General features: G+C 41.0%; 3 protein-coding genes across 6 annotated transcripts in view; 1 reads left to right on the top strand and 2 right to left on the bottom strand.

Moving 5' to 3' along the window:
* The window catches only part of LOC130173228 (collagen alpha-1(XXIII) chain-like), an 85,327-nt gene extending 74,476 nt beyond the window's left edge, over positions 1-10,851 (bottom strand). For both annotated transcript variants that reach the window (XM_056382257.1, XM_056382256.1), the window contains exons 1-2: positions 9,562-10,851; positions 8,846-8,915 (exon numbers count right to left, since the gene is read on the bottom strand). In XM_056382257.1, the coding sequence (XP_056238232.1) occupies positions 8,846-8,915; positions 9,562-9,855 (364 nt within the window). In that variant the 5' untranslated portion in view covers positions 9,856-10,851. The remainder of the gene's footprint in view (positions 1-8,845; positions 8,916-9,561) is intronic.
* A 113-nt stretch (positions 10,852-10,964) lies between these two features.
* LOC130173225 (dual specificity protein kinase CLK4-like) lies at positions 10,965-18,422 on the bottom strand. Of its 3 annotated transcripts, none has more exons than XM_056382250.1 (13): positions 18,280-18,422; positions 16,805-16,965; positions 15,044-15,284; positions 14,318-14,420; positions 13,934-14,000; positions 13,699-13,815; positions 13,401-13,567; positions 13,221-13,315; positions 12,980-13,109; positions 12,813-12,895; positions 12,640-12,719; positions 12,433-12,523; positions 10,965-11,755 (listed from the first exon to the last, which is right to left on the bottom strand). In XM_056382250.1, the coding sequence occupies exons 2-13, from the start codon at positions 16,963-16,965 to the stop codon at positions 11,543-11,545; spliced, it is 1,548 nt and encodes a 515-aa protein (XP_056238225.1). In that variant the 5' UTR covers positions 18,280-18,422; the 3' UTR covers positions 10,965-11,542. The 3 variants fall into 3 exon arrangements, with proteins under 3 accessions (XP_056238225.1, XP_056238226.1, XP_056238227.1); XM_056382251.1 differs by having other exon boundaries at positions 16,805-16,934; XM_056382252.1 differs by lacking the exons at positions 14,318-14,420; positions 16,805-16,965; positions 18,280-18,422 and having other exon boundaries at positions 15,044-15,177.
* Positions 18,423-18,860: 438 nt separating this feature from the next.
* tmem126a (transmembrane protein 126A) lies at positions 18,861-20,233 on the top strand. Its single transcript, XM_056382255.1, has one exon. It carries the CDS (start codon positions 19,034-19,036, stop codon positions 19,649-19,651), a length of 618 nt encoding a protein of 205 aa, XP_056238230.1. The 5' UTR covers positions 18,861-19,033; the 3' UTR covers positions 19,652-20,233.
* The last annotated feature ends 29 nt before the right edge of the window (positions 20,234-20,262 follow it).

The raw sequence follows: 20,262 nt of genomic DNA, 5'->3' as shown, positions 1-20,262 counted from the left end.
TCACCTCACACTGCTGTCAGCCAGCCAGAGGCCACATGGTGGTGTTAAAGAGTTTTTCTGCTTCCCCATTAAAAGGCTATTCACCTTGTCACCTGCCACTTGTGATAATTAAAGAAAACATCATAATAGTTTCCGCATTTGGCACCGCGTCTGCTCAGCACTGCTCGGTAAGCCCGTGCCTCTCCTACTTGCTCTCCACCAGACTATGTTAGCTGATGCTGAGAATGTGGCATCCCTGTGAAAATATTCTTAAAATATCAGGATGCTATTTGAGATATTCAGGAAATCCATTATGGCCTTATCGTACTTTAATTTTGAGTTTTCAGTGTTGCCTAAAATGAGAGGTTCACCACATTTGTTTTTAAAAGAGAAAGAGGACTCTTAAGTTAATCAAACAAAATATCCTCAAAAATACTAAAATACCTTCATACCATAGTGTTTGGTAATAGTCTCAGATGTATTCCCTTAAACTTGAAGCCAACATGCAGTTTATAGTAGCTAATCTCTTCTACAAGGACGTTGCTAACATATTTACAAATTAAATGTAAACATCTTTATTTTGCCTGCCACTTACTGTAAGTCACTTATTTGTTCAACAGTTACATTATGCTTTTACATTAAGAATCAAAAAATCTTGAATCTGTTAACAGTTTCTGTGGCTCCAGAAACACCACGAATGATTCTGTGGCGACGCTCTTAAATCAATTCAAGACTAAAGACATGAATTACATCCCTGTGGTTTAACACACCACTTGATGCTTTTGATGCACTCTGCTCTGCTGAAAACAACTGGTGTTTTGAAATCATGAGCATCAGACAAAGCATTACTTTATGAAAAGCAGCAAATCAGATGTTCTTCTGCGTCAAGTTTTCCTTTGATGCTTCATGTTTTGCAAACATATTGATACCTGATCAAATCCAACACTGCTTTGAATAAAATAACAATTTATTACAATTAAACTGCTACTTGATGCTTCACATCCTGTATAACATTTCTAAAAAAAAAAAACAACAAAAAAACAAAAGCAGAACTCTGTTAAGGTAATAAGAAACATAATCTGGTCCATGTTTATGTTGGGGGTGTGTGTGAGAATAATTTTAGTTTGTGTATCCTAGCACCACTATACGGAGTTATGCGGGGCATGAGAAAACTCAGCCTCATAAAGAGTACCTCAATGATGTAAATATAAACAGGCCCTTATATAGCTATTACTCAACGCAGGCTTTATCTGGAAATAACTACTTCCACTGCGAGCCAAGAGGTGACGACCCACATTCTGATGCTTAAATATGAACACATGCAAACAAACTCCCACAGCTAATATAATATTATGTCAATAATTGGATCCAGCAGTGTTTTCTATGAGTCAGTGTTTTACCTGCAATCACTGGATGACTTTGTATGTTCTTCTTCTTCTCCTGCACATTTTCACCTTGTGAAAATTGTGCCAGTGACTTAAACACAGCTCTATCTAGTCTCCTCGAGTCTGTTGCACCTCGTACCTACAAAGCTAGACAGTCAAAGAGGTCTACACTCTGGTTTACTGAGGAAACGTGTGCCCTTGTTGCAAGCTTGCAGGAGGTTGAAGTGCAAATGGTGAAAATTTTAAATAGAAGTTTTCTATTCAGTGTGGACTGAATTACTTGCATGTTCTGTCTGTTGCTAGTGCATCCTATCCTATATTTCTTTTTCACACTCTAGCCAGACTTACTTACATCTCTAATCTGCTCACCCTTTATGGCTAATGAGTTTTTAGACTTTTTTTTGCAGTAAAATAGACAAGATTAAATATAAAATCAGTTCCTCATCCCCATCTTTTCCTGCAAAACCAGTGGTTAAACCGTTACTTAAGAATCCAGGGTCTACTGGAAAGAGTTGTGTCTCAGCAGCTTTCAGCGCACAAACATAACAGTAATCTTTTCAAACATTTGCAATCTGCTTTCAGGGTCTGTCACTCCACTGAAACTGCACTTACTAAAGTGGTTAATGATCTTCTGCTTTCTATGGATTCAGATTTCACATCTGTGCCTCCCTTACTCAATCTCAGAGAAGCTTTTGACACCATAGATTGTTGTATACTCCCAGACTGGAAAACCAATTCAGCGACTCTGGACTGGCATTCACATGGTTAATGTCAGTCAGTATTACATCAGTATTTTCTGATGTGAACTATGGAGCACCTCAGGGCTCTGATCTTGGCCCTCTGCTTTTCTCTCTTTACATTTCACCTCTTGGCCAAATTATACACAGTCATAGGATTAATTTCCAATGGTACACTGATAATACTCATCTGTATCTTCCTGTAAAAGCTGATGACCCTTCTCAAATGATCCAATTGGAGGCCTGCTCGTCTCAGACAAAACTGAGATTTGGTTTTGCCAGACAGACACCAGTCTGAACAAATAACAGTAACTCTTAACAACTGTGTGATTTCTCAAAGTATGCCAAGAACCTTGGTGTTACATTTGATCATACCCTATCTTTTGACCTTTTATTACCTACGTAACATAACTAAAATGTGGTCTTTTTAAATTTGTGCCCCCTTCCTTTGGATCAACTGCTGACATCAGACGGTCTGACTCCACTGAGTCAACTTTAACTTATAACTCATCTTTACACCTTAACTTTCAGTCAGTGGCTTTTCTTTGATTATTTCAGGCCTGGTACCTGTTACTGTTCTCCCAGCGGCAGGTTTGTCTCAGTCTCAATGAATCCACTAAGCCTAGTACGTACAGTAAAGTCTATGTTGCCCTGCCAATGAGATTACTGTAAACTGATAACCACTGCATCTTTCTAACCCTCTGTTTGTTTATACCCTCAAGCACATGAGCGTGCCTCTCTCTCTCTCTCCCTCTCTCTATCACCCTATTTTCTTGTCGCCGTCCTCTCTTTTCACTCAGGGTGTCTGTGATGGACTATAGTCCATCCCGGGACCTCTCTCTCTCTCCTGACGGTCGTTGCCTCATTCAGGATGCTTTGGATCTGGATATTCGTCCTCTAGAAGTCCCAGCTTCCTTCCTGTCTCTCTCTCTCTCTCACTCTGTGTGTTTGTTTCCTTCTCCTGGACGTGTGATGATGTGCTTGGTATTAGCTCTTGTATGTTTGTGTAGTCTGTCCTCGTTCCAGGTTTCACGGTGGAGAGGAGGTCATGTGGCTCAGGTCCTATCTGTTGGCGGCAACTGGAAGCTGCTCGATATCCTGCCAGATCCTATCTTTCACTACAGTTTGCAATCTATAATGTCTATAATCCTGATTGTCGATACTGTAAATCGTCCCGGCACTCACTGACTGGCACCTGGCCCTTTGCCCTTCTGTTTGTTCGTGAGATGCTTATGGGCCTTCATGTGCTGCCGACTGGCCAGCCTGTGTCCAGCTGTTTATTTTTCAAAAGGAAGAATGTCGGCTCTGCTGTTAAACACTGTGGTTTCACAAAGCTAACTTTAATAAGAAGGCTGATGAGAGACACAGAGGGGAGGGGTCTGGATGTGGTTTGTGTCTGGGTGGGTAAGTGCATAGTGTGTATGTATATGTGTGTGCGTGTGTGTATGCGCGCTAACCAATGGTCAAGAAGAGCAGCACACACGTATACATGTCTACAGATACACACCTGGAGTTGGTCGCATTAGCTTTTCAAACTTCAACATCTGCAAAGTGGTGATTTACACATAACTAAATCTAAAACACCACACAAAGTACTTCTTACATAAAGATATAAGATGTTTCTAAATAACTACGAGCTGAACCAAATGACAAAAGGTAACATTTTCCTGTTTAGAATAAAGTTAAAGAGGTAATGGAATACAGTCGACATATCTGACCAGACACTTCTAAATGATATTACTCATGTAGATCTAACTCTAAACATCACCAGATTATTATTTTTTTATCCTGAAACTTATAGTCTTCAGCCCCAAGCAACAGTGACTCAAGTGACATCACTTGAGATCAATTTATCAGTCTTTGCACAGATCGCACTGGACATACCATATACGCATAGTAAATATTCACATACGCAGTAGTACTCCCCAAAACCTGGAGTCAGATTTTGTGCAAAATAAGTGAAGTTCTCTTTAACTTTTAATGGTGCATCCCCATTTAGCAAATCAATATTTTGCGTGAAAACTAGCAATCTGTTACTGGGAACTTAGGACTTGCACACACAAACTTGGAGATGGATTTACAAATAGCTGGGTACAACTCATTCTTGGAGAATGTAGTCCATCTATCTAGAAGCACCTCTTGAACCTAAACCTGTGACCAACTAACTCAGCCTTTGACAGACACAAACATCTCCAAACTAAATATCTCCAACCAGCCAAGACACAGCATTCCCCTCTCCCTTTACAAATAAACTGAGCACACTCAAGCCGTCCAAGATCATCTTCCAAATGAGAACAAGACATCAATAAGAGTCACTCATTTTTATTCCCCTCTTACAGTGGCCAGAGGGAATAACAGACACTTCAGGCGAAGGATAAAAGTAACCTAAGGACATGAGGCTCACACAGCTGTGCATTAGAGCGGCTGTCCATATGACGACTGTATCTGTAGTCTTTGATATAGTGGTAAATGAAAAGCAGGCTGTAAGAAAAGAAGAGAGGAGGGAAGAAGGGAAGGTTTATGCTACTTCCTTCCTGACAATATCCATCAAAAGGCAAATGACCACTGATAAAGTAATCATTGACACTTTCTCAGCAGCATTATTCAGGCTTTTTTCCCCTTAAAAGCCTAAATACAGGTAAATTATGCAAATATGCCAGGTTAAATAGCTAAATTGGGGAAATTCATTTCAACAAATAACAACATAAATGGACTCGATGTTGGAGGATTTATTCTCAACAACATATTTGTCCGGAACAGAAAAAAATGACACACAGAAAACACCCTGCAGACGAACTCTGTGAGAAATATGTGTCCACATGCGGGCACGGACACCTGACTGTGTGCTGCAGCAGCATAGAAAGTACTTTGTATTTTAAAACTTGTATATTTTCTTCCGTGGTTTGAAGTCTCCTTCCCCCTGCAGCATAAATGTAATAAGCCACCTGGATTTTCTGCCACAGGATACCCTCTTCATAACTGACTTTATACACCACGAATTTAAAGCAATGCAGTCAGTCACTGGGAGCCACACACTAAAACATATGCCTGCAGACATCAAAACAAATACATGTGCGCGAAACACATGGGTGGAAGTGAGTGCGCACACACACACACACACACACACACACCCCCCAATGGAGTATAAGAAAGCAGAGACTCACACATGCACACACAGAGCTAGTTACGTGCTGCTCTCCAGCATATTAATACTTAAAGAAACTGCCTACAGCGCATCGCTATAGTGGAACTAATCTAAAATGGAAATGCTTATGAAAACAAATTTCCTGCACTTATTGTTTTAAAATGGTCATTAATGGATCTTATATGGCCCACTTGTTCTTTCAATGACGATAGATTGCATAGGTAGCTACAAGCTTCCTGTCTGATTTATTATGGCTTTAAAACCAAAACGCCGCCCCGGGGGTGTTGGCTCCATCATGGGTCTCCGTCTCCCCAAAGCTGGCTTTCCCCATCTCCTCCTCCTCTAGGCAGGAGAGCAGGAAGCTGGGAAGGGAGAGCTTCCCCTCTGCCTCCTGGGTGAGAGGTTGATCCCCAGACAGGCCGGTTAACACCAGCACACTGATGATGGGCTTCACACAGGATGTTATACTGTATTTCCCAGCCTATTAAACATTACACTACTGCAGACAATGGATGTATAATAACAACCCTCCACATATGTAGGAATTTGGATGCACAATAAATACAAATAGCTGTACTTGTACATAAAGCATTTATGTTGATGTGTACATGTTAAATAGTTGAAGGAATCCTGCTGTGAGACTGCTCTCTCAATTATACAAATACTCACAAACACACATATATGGGGGGCCAGAGCTCATATTGAGTGTGTTAATGAGCTCTTATCTGATGGAAAGTGATCTGACCACACAGCCAGGGGTCTGACCCCTTGCCCTCATATACACTAAAACCAAAAACTTAGATGCCCCACATTGACTGAAGGAGCTCAGTCTTAACTATGACCTAGGACAGAGACAGGTCTATTTAAATTGGGGAAATAGAAAAAAACGTCCATCACAATTTCCTAAAGCCCAGAGTGACAGTCCAAACTCCAGGCTTTAGTGACTGGTGAGTGAGTAATATTGATGGCTGGCATTTAGGTTTGGGCCTGTCCCCAAGTGTGGGCAGACTTTGTGCCCCCTAGTCAGCATCAGAGCTGTTAAAAAGCCTTTAAATGCAAATTGCAAAGATGACAATACACTCCCCCTACACAGGACACATTCAGCCCCCACATGGTTCTAATTAGCCAAGGCACCATAAAGGTGTTATGTTCATGTGTAAGTAATGAATGTGTGCGTGCGTTTGTCTGCGAGCATACATTGTGTGTGTCTGTTGAGGGAACAGGCGGGTGTTAATTGCAAACACCTGAAGCTTGTAAGCAGAGTTGGACGCTGCGACATAGTTTGCCTAAGACTTTACGACTGCTGGCCGTGTTGTATCTGTGAGCATAAAAGTGTCACAATGCTGCTTCCATTGAGGGGACGTGAGAGATAAATGTGCCCCGAGTCAGAGCCTGTGGTCAAGTTCTATTTATAGACACCGTCTCTGCTGCTCTAACAGTGACTGAAACAGGGGTTCTTGCCTTCATTTTTTTTTTTTCCCTATCAGAAGGAAGTCCTTTAGTCAGAAGATTCAATGACAAATTCAACATCATTTCCAGTGCTGCTGCAGAAGTGCTGCCCTCTGTTGGGCCCCTGTCCTCATGCATGCTGAAAGGTGAGCACACTGATGCGGAGGGCATAGCTTTACTGGCAGAAATGCCGCTCATGCTGTGTGGTAGTGCATCTCTCACACACATACAGGCAGAAATATCTTGGCCTGTGATCCTGGTGGTGAGAGATTCAAGTTTCAGGTGGCGAGAGCTGATGCTAAAGGGAGCGAAGAGTCTCTTCTTACACTGTCGTGTTGAGAGAGGTGCCTCTGTCGGCCCCTCAAAGGCTCAGAGACTGAAACTTAAACACACACGCAGCCACATGGGACCATGATACAGCTTGTACACTTTCTCACAATGACGCAAATGGGACGCACACATGTAGGCACAGAAGCACAGTTCAGATGAATGCACATAAAAACAATTTAGGTAAATCTCATGTAGAGCACTTGGCACAAACACATGCACACCCGTAACAGTACCCAGTTCACGTGGCCTCTTCAGCACAGAGCACCAAGAAAAAGCTTATCGGCCGAGAAACCCTCTTTAAAAATAAACACATTTTATGGAGAAATGTTAACAAGTCTGTATTGAGCAATCTAATCGTTTAGACATGAAAAGAAAATACACGTCTGCAGGCATTCGGTTGCATCAAAGCTGCAATAAACAAAAAAGCCTTTGTTTCACAAAAAAACAAAACACCATATTTAAAAGAGAGCCAGAAACCGAAAAGAGAGAGAAATTTAAAGAGATTTCTGAATAGTTGTGGAGAGATTGTATTTCAGTGCAAACGCAGCTTGATTACAGCAGTTCAGCAAAATTGACAGGAAAATGGGACACAACATATGATACAATAATATGATCTAATGGAGTAATTACATTAAAATGCACAAGTGGGACAGCAGGCCAGTCATAAAAAAGCAACCTTTTACTAGGTACACATCTGATTACATTTTTACTGAGTCATACTTAGTAGGAATGCACTGAATGACAAAAGTGGAACTACAGCAAAGACCTACAGCTTGTATTAACAGTATCAGTGGCTTTGGGTCTGCTGAATCCAAAGCAAACAACAAATACTTGTACCAACTTCTGTGACCAGCCAGCCAGAGCAAGCGAGCTATCTTGGCACAGCAGACTTCAGACTAGAAAACAGAATGTGTTGAAAGCGGGCCAGAAATTCCACTAGTGAACGCTTTCACCTGTTCTCGTTGTTGCAGGGCTCTTCACACCCAGAGACAAAGAGAGAGGGGGAGAGAGAGAGAAAGATAGAGAAGGAAATTCCCCCAAATCTGCAGATAATAAAAAAATAACTCAACCTCTCCTTTGACTTCTTGATAAAAAAATTTAAGAGCAGAAGATGTGTTGAAGCAGTTTTTTTTTTCGTTCTTCAGAAACAATGGCAAGATTCCACTTGAGAATAAAACACAGACACACACACACACACACACACAGACACGCATGCTGTTGCTACAAGTCAGAGGATTTCTCTGTCCATAAACCACAACTTTCCTTTCCATAGGTGAGGTAAAACTTCCCATGTAAACCAGTAAATGCACTGCTGATCAATGGGTCACACCCACTGATGTTCATCCAAAATAAAAGAAATACCACCGTTCTTTGAATCACAGGCATGAGAGAGGTGTCTGTGTGTAACGTGATGCAGATCACACACTGTTCTCCACCCCAGGAACTATCACAAGCCCTGTAATGAACACCACAAGCCAAAAGTGGCCAATCTTGGCACACGGCCGCTCCATCTATTAAAGTGAGCATCCCCCACTGACACTGGGGCTGCTGGGCTCAGGCTGGACGTCCCAACCCCACTGATTTGCTGAGTGTTGAACCCTGCCGTCACAGTATGGGCCCTACAGAGGCTTAGGGGTCGTAATCCCCCCCACACAGAAAAAGACACGCGCGCACACACACACACACACACAGGTTTCACGAGCAGTCAGTCAAGCTTAGACTGGAACTTTTACCTGAGACACTGACTTGTAGAGTATTGCTTGTTTTGTTTGTGTGTTCTGATAAGTGGCACTAATGTTTCAAAGAGCAGACACAGATACCTGGAGGACAGGAGCACTCTTGGCCAACATCCCTTGTTGTTCGCATTTTCGGCATCAGCACCACCATTTCCTGCAGACACACACAACAAATTCCAGTTTAAAAAAAAAAACAAAAAAAAAAACTCAGTCCCCTCTAAACATGGATCCTGTATTTTCTCAATGCAAAAACAGTGTAGGCGATAAAGTGATAAAGTTTTCGTTTGGTTTGACTAAGTCTTGTGGGCTACAGAATTGGTCAATTTTATCAAGTAGAAGAATTTGAACAAATGGATATCATTAGGGTCAATTTTATAGATTGGAAATTAAAATAATCTCAGTGGTTACCAATAATTATGAGATCATAATAATTTGCCCTTTATATATAGCTCAGAAATAAAAAGGTTTCCTCAATTTCTTTTCCATGTGATTAAATTATAGGTTGGTGTCTATCATCAGTGGTTATGTCACCCTATAAAGAGCTTTAACTGCAACCTAATTGGCCAGCTGCATGTCTGGTATATCCCTAAGGTTATGCGTTAAAAAAGGACCGAATTTAGGGGGAATCATTAGAGTACAGTTACTATGTCTATGAGTTTGCAAACTTTACTGCACGTCCCCTGTTATTACGCACACTTTACGCACAGGCGAGCAGCGGGTCTGACAGCGTTTCACGCGAACAACATACGTATTTATCAGAGACTATCGGTTCTAATTGAATCCACAATAGACCCATGTACCTCTTTTACGAGCTTCCCAATTGGGCTGCTCAGCTCTGGAATTAGGGTCCCATCCTCATTTAGAAAAGCCCTGTGCGGCGGGCTGAAGATGGACGCTTTGTCCATCTCCATCTGCAGTCGGTTCTCCAGCTGGAAGGTCTTGAAGCTCATCAGAAGACACACTGTGATGGAGCTCAGGGACATCAGCAAGCACAGAGCGATGGGAAAACCTGGCAGCCACCGCTGCACCGCAGACTTGGTGGCACACTGACACACCGGCTTACTTTCCCCGATGGAGTCGCTGGCTGTATCCATGATGAAATCCTGCTTCAAAGTTCGCTTGGTGAAAAGAAAATTACCCAAACGGCGTGTTTTTCTGGTGCAGTTCTGCAACCAAATTGTAACCAGCCTCTGTGGACTAACTAAGCAGTGTTCTTAAGGCATACACAACAACCAGCTCCAGCACGCTAGACTCAGTATTCAAAGCGCTGTCTTAAATTAGTCTTGGAACAAGAGGCAACGGCTGAGAGCGATCTGGGTGCCAAGCAGAGAAGAGGCGCCTTCTGACTCGCAGGTCGTTGTTTCCTGTTAGGCAGTATCCGACATGGATGTGCAAGTGCAACTACCAATGCGTCCAATTGTTTGCCTCCCTAAAAGTTGCACGTTCAACTAGTTGAGATGCGCCCGCCCTGCAGACCACGTGGGAGGCTGCAGATTGACAGCTGAGTGAGACAGCGAGGGTTTGATCACAGAGGGACCTTCGTTTGTTTTGGTAGAGTCCGTGCAGCTACTTTGGTTTTTCACCATAATTTCCAAACACATTGTAGTCAACTGAAATGTGTATGGACTGGAACAGTGGATGGTGGCCATGCTCCTTGTTAATGCAATAAATTGTGTAACTGCTGGGTAATGTATAAAATGCACAGACGGGCAGCTATAGTTTTAAAATCTGAGTCTATGGTTATGTCGAAGTATATGTTTCAACAAAAGATGCATACTGCCCACATCCTGTGACAAATTACAATTTACAAACCAGCTGTTTTGTCAGAAACTGTCAGTATACTGAACATATACTCGAACAGCTTGAACAATGATAATGCTGTAACTCAGTATTTTGAAGTCTAATAATACAGAATAAATCTCTGTAGTTTGAGTCTAGTACATGTCCTTTAAATGCATAGACTTTTGCGACTAACCTTAGTGAGACTCGTCACTGGGAAATGCTTATAAGAAAATCTGGATGAAAATTTTCTCCCACATTACAGTTGACTACAGCGCCAAATCTATAGATTGAGGTTTATGCTCTGGAGGCTCTACCTTGTTGGTCCTCTGTGATGTTCATTTTGCAGTAATACTAAAGCTCTTTACTGCCATCCTGTGGTTTGATGCAGCTACTGCACCACATTTAACATCTCTTTACACACTTCTGTCGTCAATTCACGTTTATTGAGAAAATGTACATGATAATTCAAAAGTTACATAACCAGTCAGTGAAAAAGTGAAATACCTGAACAAATTCTATTTACAAGGATTTTCTGCCTGCAAGAGCTTTTTTACATCTACACTGCTAAATAAATTATTACTGGTGAGACTGAATCAGGGTAAAGCATTTCTGTCTGTCACATGACCCATCACCTAACATTGCACACAAAAAACATGGACAATACTAGACAAGTAAAAAAAAAAAAAAAAAAAAAAAAAAAAAATCTACAAAGATATGATCAGAAACCATACTTTAAATTACAATGGCAAATAAATAGAAATCACTTGGGGGGATTACATCAAAACATGCCACAGATGAAAACAGAACTTGTGGATGTGCGCGATTAAGAAGCACTGATTTAGGGACAAGACGCAGCAAAGCAGGGCAGTGGACTGATACAGTCAGTTAAGGTACACCTCTCCTGGAGAGTCAGGAAGCAAAGGCTAGCACCGAGCACCATGTTGTTTATCATGGTGACGCCAGGTTGTGACCAAGGTTACAGGTCAGACGTTAACAGGTTCAGGAGTTCAGTCTCCTTTTGTTGCTACTGCTTCTACTGCTTCTACTGCTGCTGCGTTTACTGCTGCTGCTGCTGCTGCTGTAGTAGCAGGAGAAGAAGGGGTGCCGGAGAGCTTGTTCAAGACTGAGGCGCTTAGCTGGGTCATACTCCATCATCTTCTCTATCAGGTCAAACAGCTGGTGGTGGTCTTCATCCTTAGATGCCATGTAATGCTGGTGGGAAAAGATGAACAATTGTTGATCAGTCTCAAACTATGTCATAATTAAACTAGTACTCTGCATTTTAAGTGCTGTTATACATCATGTCTGCTACTATGATAAACACCATGTAAGTAGTGGGCACTTATTTTTTGAGGTAGTAGTTTATAGTGTTGTTAATGAAACACACTGTGGGAATGTGTTTGTGTACCATCTGTCTAAGATTTAGCCAAGATCAAAATTTTCTTTTTCTTTTTTATATTCAGACAGAGATACTCAAAATGTGTTGAGTGGAGTGTCTGGGGGAAACATCAGCTCAGGCAAGGTAGCTTCCAACAACTCCAAAACTGTCTTATTTACATGCATGCTGTGTATTTCACTTAGTCAGTTTGTATATTGGAGTTATTTTATGACCAAAAGCTGAGCTCAGTAGCTGTGTGCAGCAAATTAGGAATCCTATCCTGATTGTGAAGTTGTAGGCTATGCACAGTTACCAAGAGGTGTCTCTTGGATGCACTGAGGGCCCCCATGCTAGGTCACATGATACAACATGTAAACGTTGGAGTTTTGGAGTTGTTGGAAAGTGCATTTCACACATTTAATAAAAACAGGTGTATTTTCAAATGTGATTCTTAGAGTACAATAGCACAACAATGACTGTATGTGGTAGTCTTCAGCTCCTTCCCTCTTACCTTGAGGGGTTTGCAGTGTTTCCTGACATATCTCCCAGAAGAGCTGTGCACATCCCAGTCCAGCTTACACCGGTGAACGTACCGTCGTTTCCTACAAAACATGCAATTATTATTTATCAGAAATCCCTCCTCAATTACAGCAAAACCATTCAACAGTGTAGGAAATTCTTCATTGACACATAATAAGAACTGTTGATGGTCTCTTACTTGGTTTTCTGCAGGAGGTTTGTGGGGATGGGGCCCAAGACTCTCTCCATCATAGCAAGGTGCTCTTTACTGTCATGGGTCTAAATAAGAGAACAATGTGAACCAGCTTAATAAATGCTATTGTTAATGTCACAAATATTAATTATTTCATTATGCTCTGTAATGCCAACTACCTGGAAGAGAGTTGATCCAAGGTAGTACTCGATAAGTATACAGCCTACACTCCAGACATCACAGGAATGGTCCCATCCCAGATCTGCAAGAGACAAATGTTAACTGAATAACAAGTCACCAATAAAGAAAATGCCCACAGTTGCAGTGCTTAAAAACAGCCATTTACCTAAAATGACTTCAGGAGCGCGGTAGTGACGCGTTGACACAACAGATGTGTGGTGCTCATGCTCATACGTGGCGTTACCAAAGTCCACAATTTTCACATCTGGGTTTTTCAATGTTCGTTCATCCCGTTTCTGAGGACAAGAACACAATCATGTACTCAAACAGCTGCTGGCACAAACAAGGAGTTCTGGACTTTTTTTTAGGTTGTTTTTTTTTTTTGGTTAAATATTTAAGATGCTTACTTTGTCAGAGTTGTACTCCATATCATAGTCTGAATCAATGAAGAGAATATTCTCAGGCTTGAGATCTGTGTGAGTCAGCTTGTTCTTATGCAAAACTGAAAGACAAGACCACATACATTTTAAACCAAGCTGTTTTCAGAGACACACTGTATTTTCTGTGCATGTATGTCTAGTACTCACATCGAACAGCTCGGACAATCTGGTACGCCATATGTCTGATGTGTTCAATGGGGAAAGGCTGGAAGTTGTTCTCCTTGAGGAAATCATAGGTGCTGAGGCCAAGCAGCTCAAAGGCAATACAAACATGGCCATGGTAGTCAAACCAGTCCAGGATATGCACACAAGCACTAAAGGGGTGGAAAGGTAGAATAGATGCAAAGTAAATTTCTTGCAAAGCAAATTCTGAACACATTATCGTATGTCACAACCTCAAAATGATAAGACTTTAGTGGTATGAAGTTATTATGGATTGACTTACTATCTCTTGTCAGAGTCAAGGGACTTCAACTGTTCAAGCACCTCTACCTCAGACATAGCTGCCTCACGGTAGCGGTCTATGTTTTTAATGATCTTCAGAGCCACACGAGCTCCATCACTGGAAACACACAATATAAATATTTTCAATATCAAGTAAGAGAGAAAGAGTAAGTACAGACTGCACAAAAATTTCCAGGATGTTTAGCCATAAGAAATATTTTCTGATTTATACTTACTTAGAGTGATCAATGCATTCAACGACCTTCCCAAAGGCACCCTCTCCTAGAGTACACACAATCTCATCTACAGAAAATAGAGAGTTGAAGTTAGAGACACAGCACTGACAAAGTGAAACACTGTCCTTTGGCTGGTTCACTGCCTGATGTTATATTGCTGTTTAGATACACTAATATAACAGGCTTCTCAACACTGGCATAGAACTCAATGCTAATTATGTTACACTGACAAGCAATATCTAACCTAAAAAAAAAAAAATTAAGTCTATTGGCCCAAATACTTCATCCTCTACATTAATGTTTGGAAGTAAAAACCAGACAACAAGAGAGTGAGAGACACAAAGTGTGAACAACAGTAGGAAAAAAAAGGTATATATTCTATACATCTCGCTCTCAGCATGTCTCCACTGTGATAGATGAGGTGACCCTCGTCATCATCCTCAACACTCCTGGATCTTTTCCTGCTCCTGCGGTGTTGGCTCCTCCTCTGCACCGGAACCGCCGCAATCCGCCATCACATCAATAACCCATCAGTCAGCCAGCACCAGGCCACCACAATGCGACATCGTCATTCATTCAACCAGGCCAAGGGGGGGAGGTGTAGGGGTGGATAGATTCGGCCCGTTCAGTAACACCGCCAGGCGAATGGACGGAGCAGCAAATTCAAATTCAGCCCCGTCAGAGAAATTGGGCGCCAGCCACCACATAGTGTGTGTTACAGAAGAAAAACATGGCAACAAGATTTTCAGATGAGAGACTTTCTCAGAGTAGTACAGAAAAAAACTGAACTTGAGTGATTACAGTCTTTCTACATGTAGTTCTCTTTACTATCACGTCCCATAAATACCCACTAAGATTTCAGCACAAATACTGGGTCCACTTTTCTCTTGAAAATCAATAAAACACTCACAATCCCTTACTTCCTGAGCCCTTAAGTCCCCTACTTGTCATTACTGGAAATCATGCTTAATAGTGAGGTGTAGGACACACAGAGATACAGAGAGACAAAGATAGGTGTTAAGCATTGGCTAAACACCAGTGATAATGACCCTTTCGATTTGGTGGTATAGACAAGGGAGGGGGATAGATGGGACAAGGAGGTTCCCGTACCGAGGAGGACCTGTGGCGAGAGTGGCTACGCCTGCGCCGTCTGTCTCTGTGCCTGTGGCTGCTTCGCCTGCTGCGACCACTCCGCCCAGATGATTTGCTGTAATGGTGCCAGTCAAGGTTTCTGTCCTTGCAGGTGGCTTCGCGACTGTCCTCCTCACAGGCCATGTCCAAACTGTGGTCCTGGGTGCGACCTTCCCGAGAGTCCAGCCTCTGGTTCAAACTGCGGGTCTCCAGGTAGTGCCTACAGTCAAAGAAAATAAAGACACACACAGATCAAAAACAAGAACTACAAAGCGTAGGTCAAGTCAGGAACAACCAAGCTTCTTGTCTGTGGTCAAGCTCTAAAGTGAAGACTGGATATGATGGTGCTAATGGTCCGCCTATTGCCTGACACTCTATCCCCCTGCGCTTTTTATGTAAGATTTGTAATTAGCAACATACTGATTTACAGTCACCAAACGCCAAGCATCTTGTTCAATGACAGGTTGCAGTTCAGAAAGCATTTTAGTGAGAGATTATCACCATCCAAATAGTACTTAGAGGAGCATGCAAATGCCAACATGTAATGCCACACATCTGGGCAGTTTTAACATTTATGCTGTGTCCTTGGAAACCTTTTGCATGCCTTCCTTGAAACTCGAACTAAACAATTTACAGCACGATCTGATGGAGCATAATATGATATGTGATTCTACACCTGCACATCTTGGTACACCAGAAGTTAACACCTGCATGGTACCATTTCTGCAAATATGAAATAGAGATTTAAAAAAAAATGTAAGGGTAAGTTTGCTTATTCCTTTCATAAAAATTCCTATTAACCTTTCAAAAGTTCCTTATATGTGTCTTGATCCTAAACATCGTAATGTTTGCACATTAAGGTTGAGTTGGCTCAGAATGTTTCTAATTACTTCCAGCACACCCATCAAGCAGGCTATGTTTGCACCTAAGCATCTAAGAAAGATCAAGAAACCCCAAGAGCCCTAACACCCTGGTAGTGTCAGATGTCTTCCAAAAAGAAGTCTGCCTCTCTACAGGATTAAAATTAGAGTAGATGTGGAAAGAAACATCTAATGTAACCACACTGGCCATCATACATGTCCACAAAAAGACAGAATTGCAAAACATAAATACACTGCACATAACGTCACCGGGTGAAATGAAAAAAAACAAACAAAAAAAACAATTTGACATACTACTAAGAAAACAAACACTGCAAATAATACAGACATAAGAGTTGTGTTCTATAGTGCACATTCAATCTTCAATATGGAGCGCATGTGTTGTTTACATATCTGAAGCCTTACTAACTTAACTTGAAGGTCATTGGAATACACAGAAACACAAGCCACTAAATATCTGAAAACTAGTGACGTTATAATAGTTAACAGGTCGTATGCTAGCTATTTTTAAATCCTCAATGACCTGCATTTGGAAATAGTTGCTCCTTAATTTAACCACAGCGTCAATGCTTCAATTTCTCATGTTAAGATAGGTATTAGTCTTGAAAAGCATTTCTGACATCAGCAGTTGGGTTAATAAATAAAAGATGATCAAAGACGGAAGATACTTATTTCTAATTCTGATATCTATCTAAACTTTGCCAACATTTTTCCTGAATAGGTTATGATGTGGCTCTAGGCATATTAACAGCTTTCCTATAAACATTCAACTCTATTACAAATGTGCACCTTAATAAACCAAAAAGGTCTTGAATTGTAAGTAGTAACATTAAACAACAAACACTAGATAAATATTTACCCGTCATGTGTCTTGTGGTGATTGTGAGTTCTTCTAGACTTATTTTCTCTTTCGCTGCTGTGTGAATCTCTTTTCTTTCGCTTACGACACTCCATCCTCTCTTCCCAGCTGTACTCATCAAGCCAGACACCTGGGGAACGCATTTGTTTTGAGTGACGCATCTGGAATACATAGAAAAACAATTCAAAATGGTATAACCTAGAATCCCACTGAATCCTAACTAAGACATTCGTGTTCATATTCATCAATAACTGCAGAGTTTATGTATGCATGGCCTCAGGTGCAGCATGATTAATGGGTTTGTTTCTGTAGAGACCCCTCCCCCATTGCATGACACCCAGTGTACTGCATTGCATTTCTCTAGGGGTTAAGCAAGTACATTTGAAAGCATTAGTCAACTGATTGATAGATTGAATGACCAAGCTGTAATTGGCTACAGTTTTGATAATAACAACGACGTTGTTAATGTTTCCAATAATTTTAAATTTTTACGTACATTTTTTTTCTCTCATGTTATTGTAAAATAAGTATCTTTGCGTTTTGGGCTGCAGACTGCATAATTTCATAAGTGTCACATTGACCTCTGAGAATACGTTACGGGTGATTTCACAATTTTCTTATACTATGTAAATAAATTATGATTCGCAAAAATAACCGGCAATATAAATCAACAACGAAAATTATGTTTAGTTACAGCTTTCAAGCCAAATCAGAACAATAACTTCCGTATCGTAACTGCGTGGCTGTCTGCAGAAAGCCGTAATGTGCAATGCAATACTGCAACAGTTAAGTAAAATCCAAGAAAATTTAACTCAAATAAATCATGCAATTTAACCAGCCCCTCTTTGTCAACACAGGTTATTAAAAGTCGGTTAATATAATGCTGGGATAGCACGAACCGCAATAGTTATAACTTTAGACCAACGTTAACGTATGCTCGACGTTTCCTTCCCAGCTGTCTAGGCCTGTAACAGTCTGACAACATCCGCATCAGATTTGCATTTTTATTCATTATAGCATTTACATTTGGTGGCTTGAAGTCTGTATTTCTTAGCAGTATTATGACAACTCAGCTGCCAAGAAGTCAGATAAACAAGACAGTTGTCGAGTTTTAGCCTTTTCTAGATCCAAAGGCCCGTGGAGCTCTAAACACATTAACTATTAGCCACCCACAACAATATTAACGCCCGTTAGCATATTAGCCATCACATTAAATAAATTACATTCTAAAGTGACTATCAATTTTACAAGCGGCGACTGTTTCAGCTATAGAAGGTTGTGGCCCAATTTGCAAACCTATAATATCCGACGAGACGTATTGTTGTAGCCACACATGTAGGCCTGCATGTCCTGTTGGCGAGACGTCGAATATCGGAAAAGCTAACTGGCTACCGTTAGCCAAAATTAAGGAATACATTAAACTAAAGGAATCGCAATTTAATGGTAATTGGCAATAGTAAAATGATTTGTATTACCTTCCTTTAACAATTTCTGGGTTCAAAACTGTAGATTTATCGATTCCGTGATAAGTATGAACAAAGAAACTGGAAAATGCCTCCGACTACTTTTCTTTAAAGATGGCGAACTTCAATCTGATACAACGATTTTTTTCCTGAACGTTCGCAAACAAATTCCATGACGCAACGCACAGTAATGACGTATACTCACGCGACAATTGAGAGTTTGTTGTCCTGAGCTGAGCCTTTCAGGTAGTTACGTTAATTCAATTTATTTACAAAGCACATTTAAAAACAACAAACCTAGACCTAGACATACAAATAAAATATCTATCTATCTATCTATCTATCTATCTATCTATCTATCTATCTATCTATCTATCTACCTACCTATATGAAACAACTCAATTGAGGTGTTTCTGAACTCATCCATACCTTTAATATGAAGTTTTGTCCGTGTACGTGAAAGCTCTGCCATGTTAGAGAGATGTTCGTATTTACGAGTAACTTTCGCACTTTTTTAATGAATGGAAAACCTATGGAGAAAATGTGTAATGCCTAACGCTGCCTGGGAGGTTTGACTCAGGGCAATAAACCTTACCTCATATTCTTTGAATTATGGGTAAGACATGTCTGCGCTCTGTCTTCATTCTGAGGACAGCATTACTTCAAAGTGAAAACCGCGTTATCATCACTCTAAACCAGGATCTCTAGCTACACAACACGGGACGTTGTCAGTTTAAAGCATATGGTTTGAACATTAAGTCTGAATATGTCGGAAAATACCCAGAAGGAGAGCCTCTCTGGAAATGCGCTCACCAGAGCAGTGATTGCTGAAATGCTGGCGAAGAATTTCGAAAAACTGCCTGACAATGATCAGAAACTCTTCCTCTATGGACCTTTGTATCTCGGGGGAAACGCGGCACTTGCGGGATTAATTTCCAACAGCTTGTATCGCAGAGCTCTGAATGTCACGCAGGCGCCCATCACCTCCGGCCTGCCGATGGCCGTGCTGCCCTTCATGACAACAGCTGCCCTGTACAACGCAGTGGTGTCCAGCTCCCTCCTGTCCGGTGACCTCAACTGTCCCTCATGTGCCATGATACGAGGTGCACTTGTGGGTGTGGTTGGTGCTGGTGTGTACCCCATCCTCCTGGCCTTACCCGTGAATATTGGCCTTGCATCCAGGTACAACACAGCACCGATGCCAGAGAAGGGCAATGTGCTCCGGTACTGGGTGGACCTGTCCAGACCGATCCTTAGAAGAATGAGGGCAGTGTTGGTGCTCCAGGCCTTCTTCGGCACCTACCTGGGCTCCAGGCATTTTGAATCTTACACCAAACTGGCCCAGATAACATTTGGTTCAGGTGGAGAGGAACTCAAAGACTAAAACCTTTTAAACTGAACCTTCAAATAAGCACGTTGTTTTGTATTGATTTGCCATCATTTTACATGGAATATGTCTGAGATTTTCCCCCAGAAATAACATTAAATATGGGCTTTGTAAGATTGCTGGTTTGTCTAAATTAACTGTGTACATCGGCTGTCTTTCAGGCATATTAAGATGATTTATTCAAATCAGAATCAGTTCCATGCAATAAAGAGATAACATTTATCAAAATCTGGCATAATCTTCATCAGATATCATTTAAATAAAAGCTGAAACAATGAGTCAATCATTACAAAAATAATCTACAATAATTTTGAAAATTGTTTTAAGTCATTTATAAAGCAAAGTGCCACATCTGCTATTTCCAGCATCTCAAATTTATTGATGTTCTCTGCTTTATCACTTTTTATATTAAATATGGACAAAACAATTAATTTAAAGAGGTCACCTTGGTCTTTGGTAAATTGCAATGGGCAGTTTTCACAATTCTGTGATATGTTGTAGATAAACTAATTAAATTATCAATTTAAAAAATAACTGAAAGATTAATCTGTAAGGAAAATAAATGACAGTTTCATTCGATGTATGTGTTTTTATGAAAAAAACTGACT

Source organism: Seriola aureovittata, chromosome 8, assembly GCF_021018895.1.
Source record: "Seriola aureovittata isolate HTS-2021-v1 ecotype China chromosome 8, ASM2101889v1, whole genome shotgun sequence".
Lineage (NCBI taxonomy): Eukaryota > Metazoa > Chordata > Actinopteri > Carangiformes > Carangidae > Seriola > Seriola aureovittata.
This window is presented reverse-complemented; position numbering and strand designations above follow the sequence as displayed.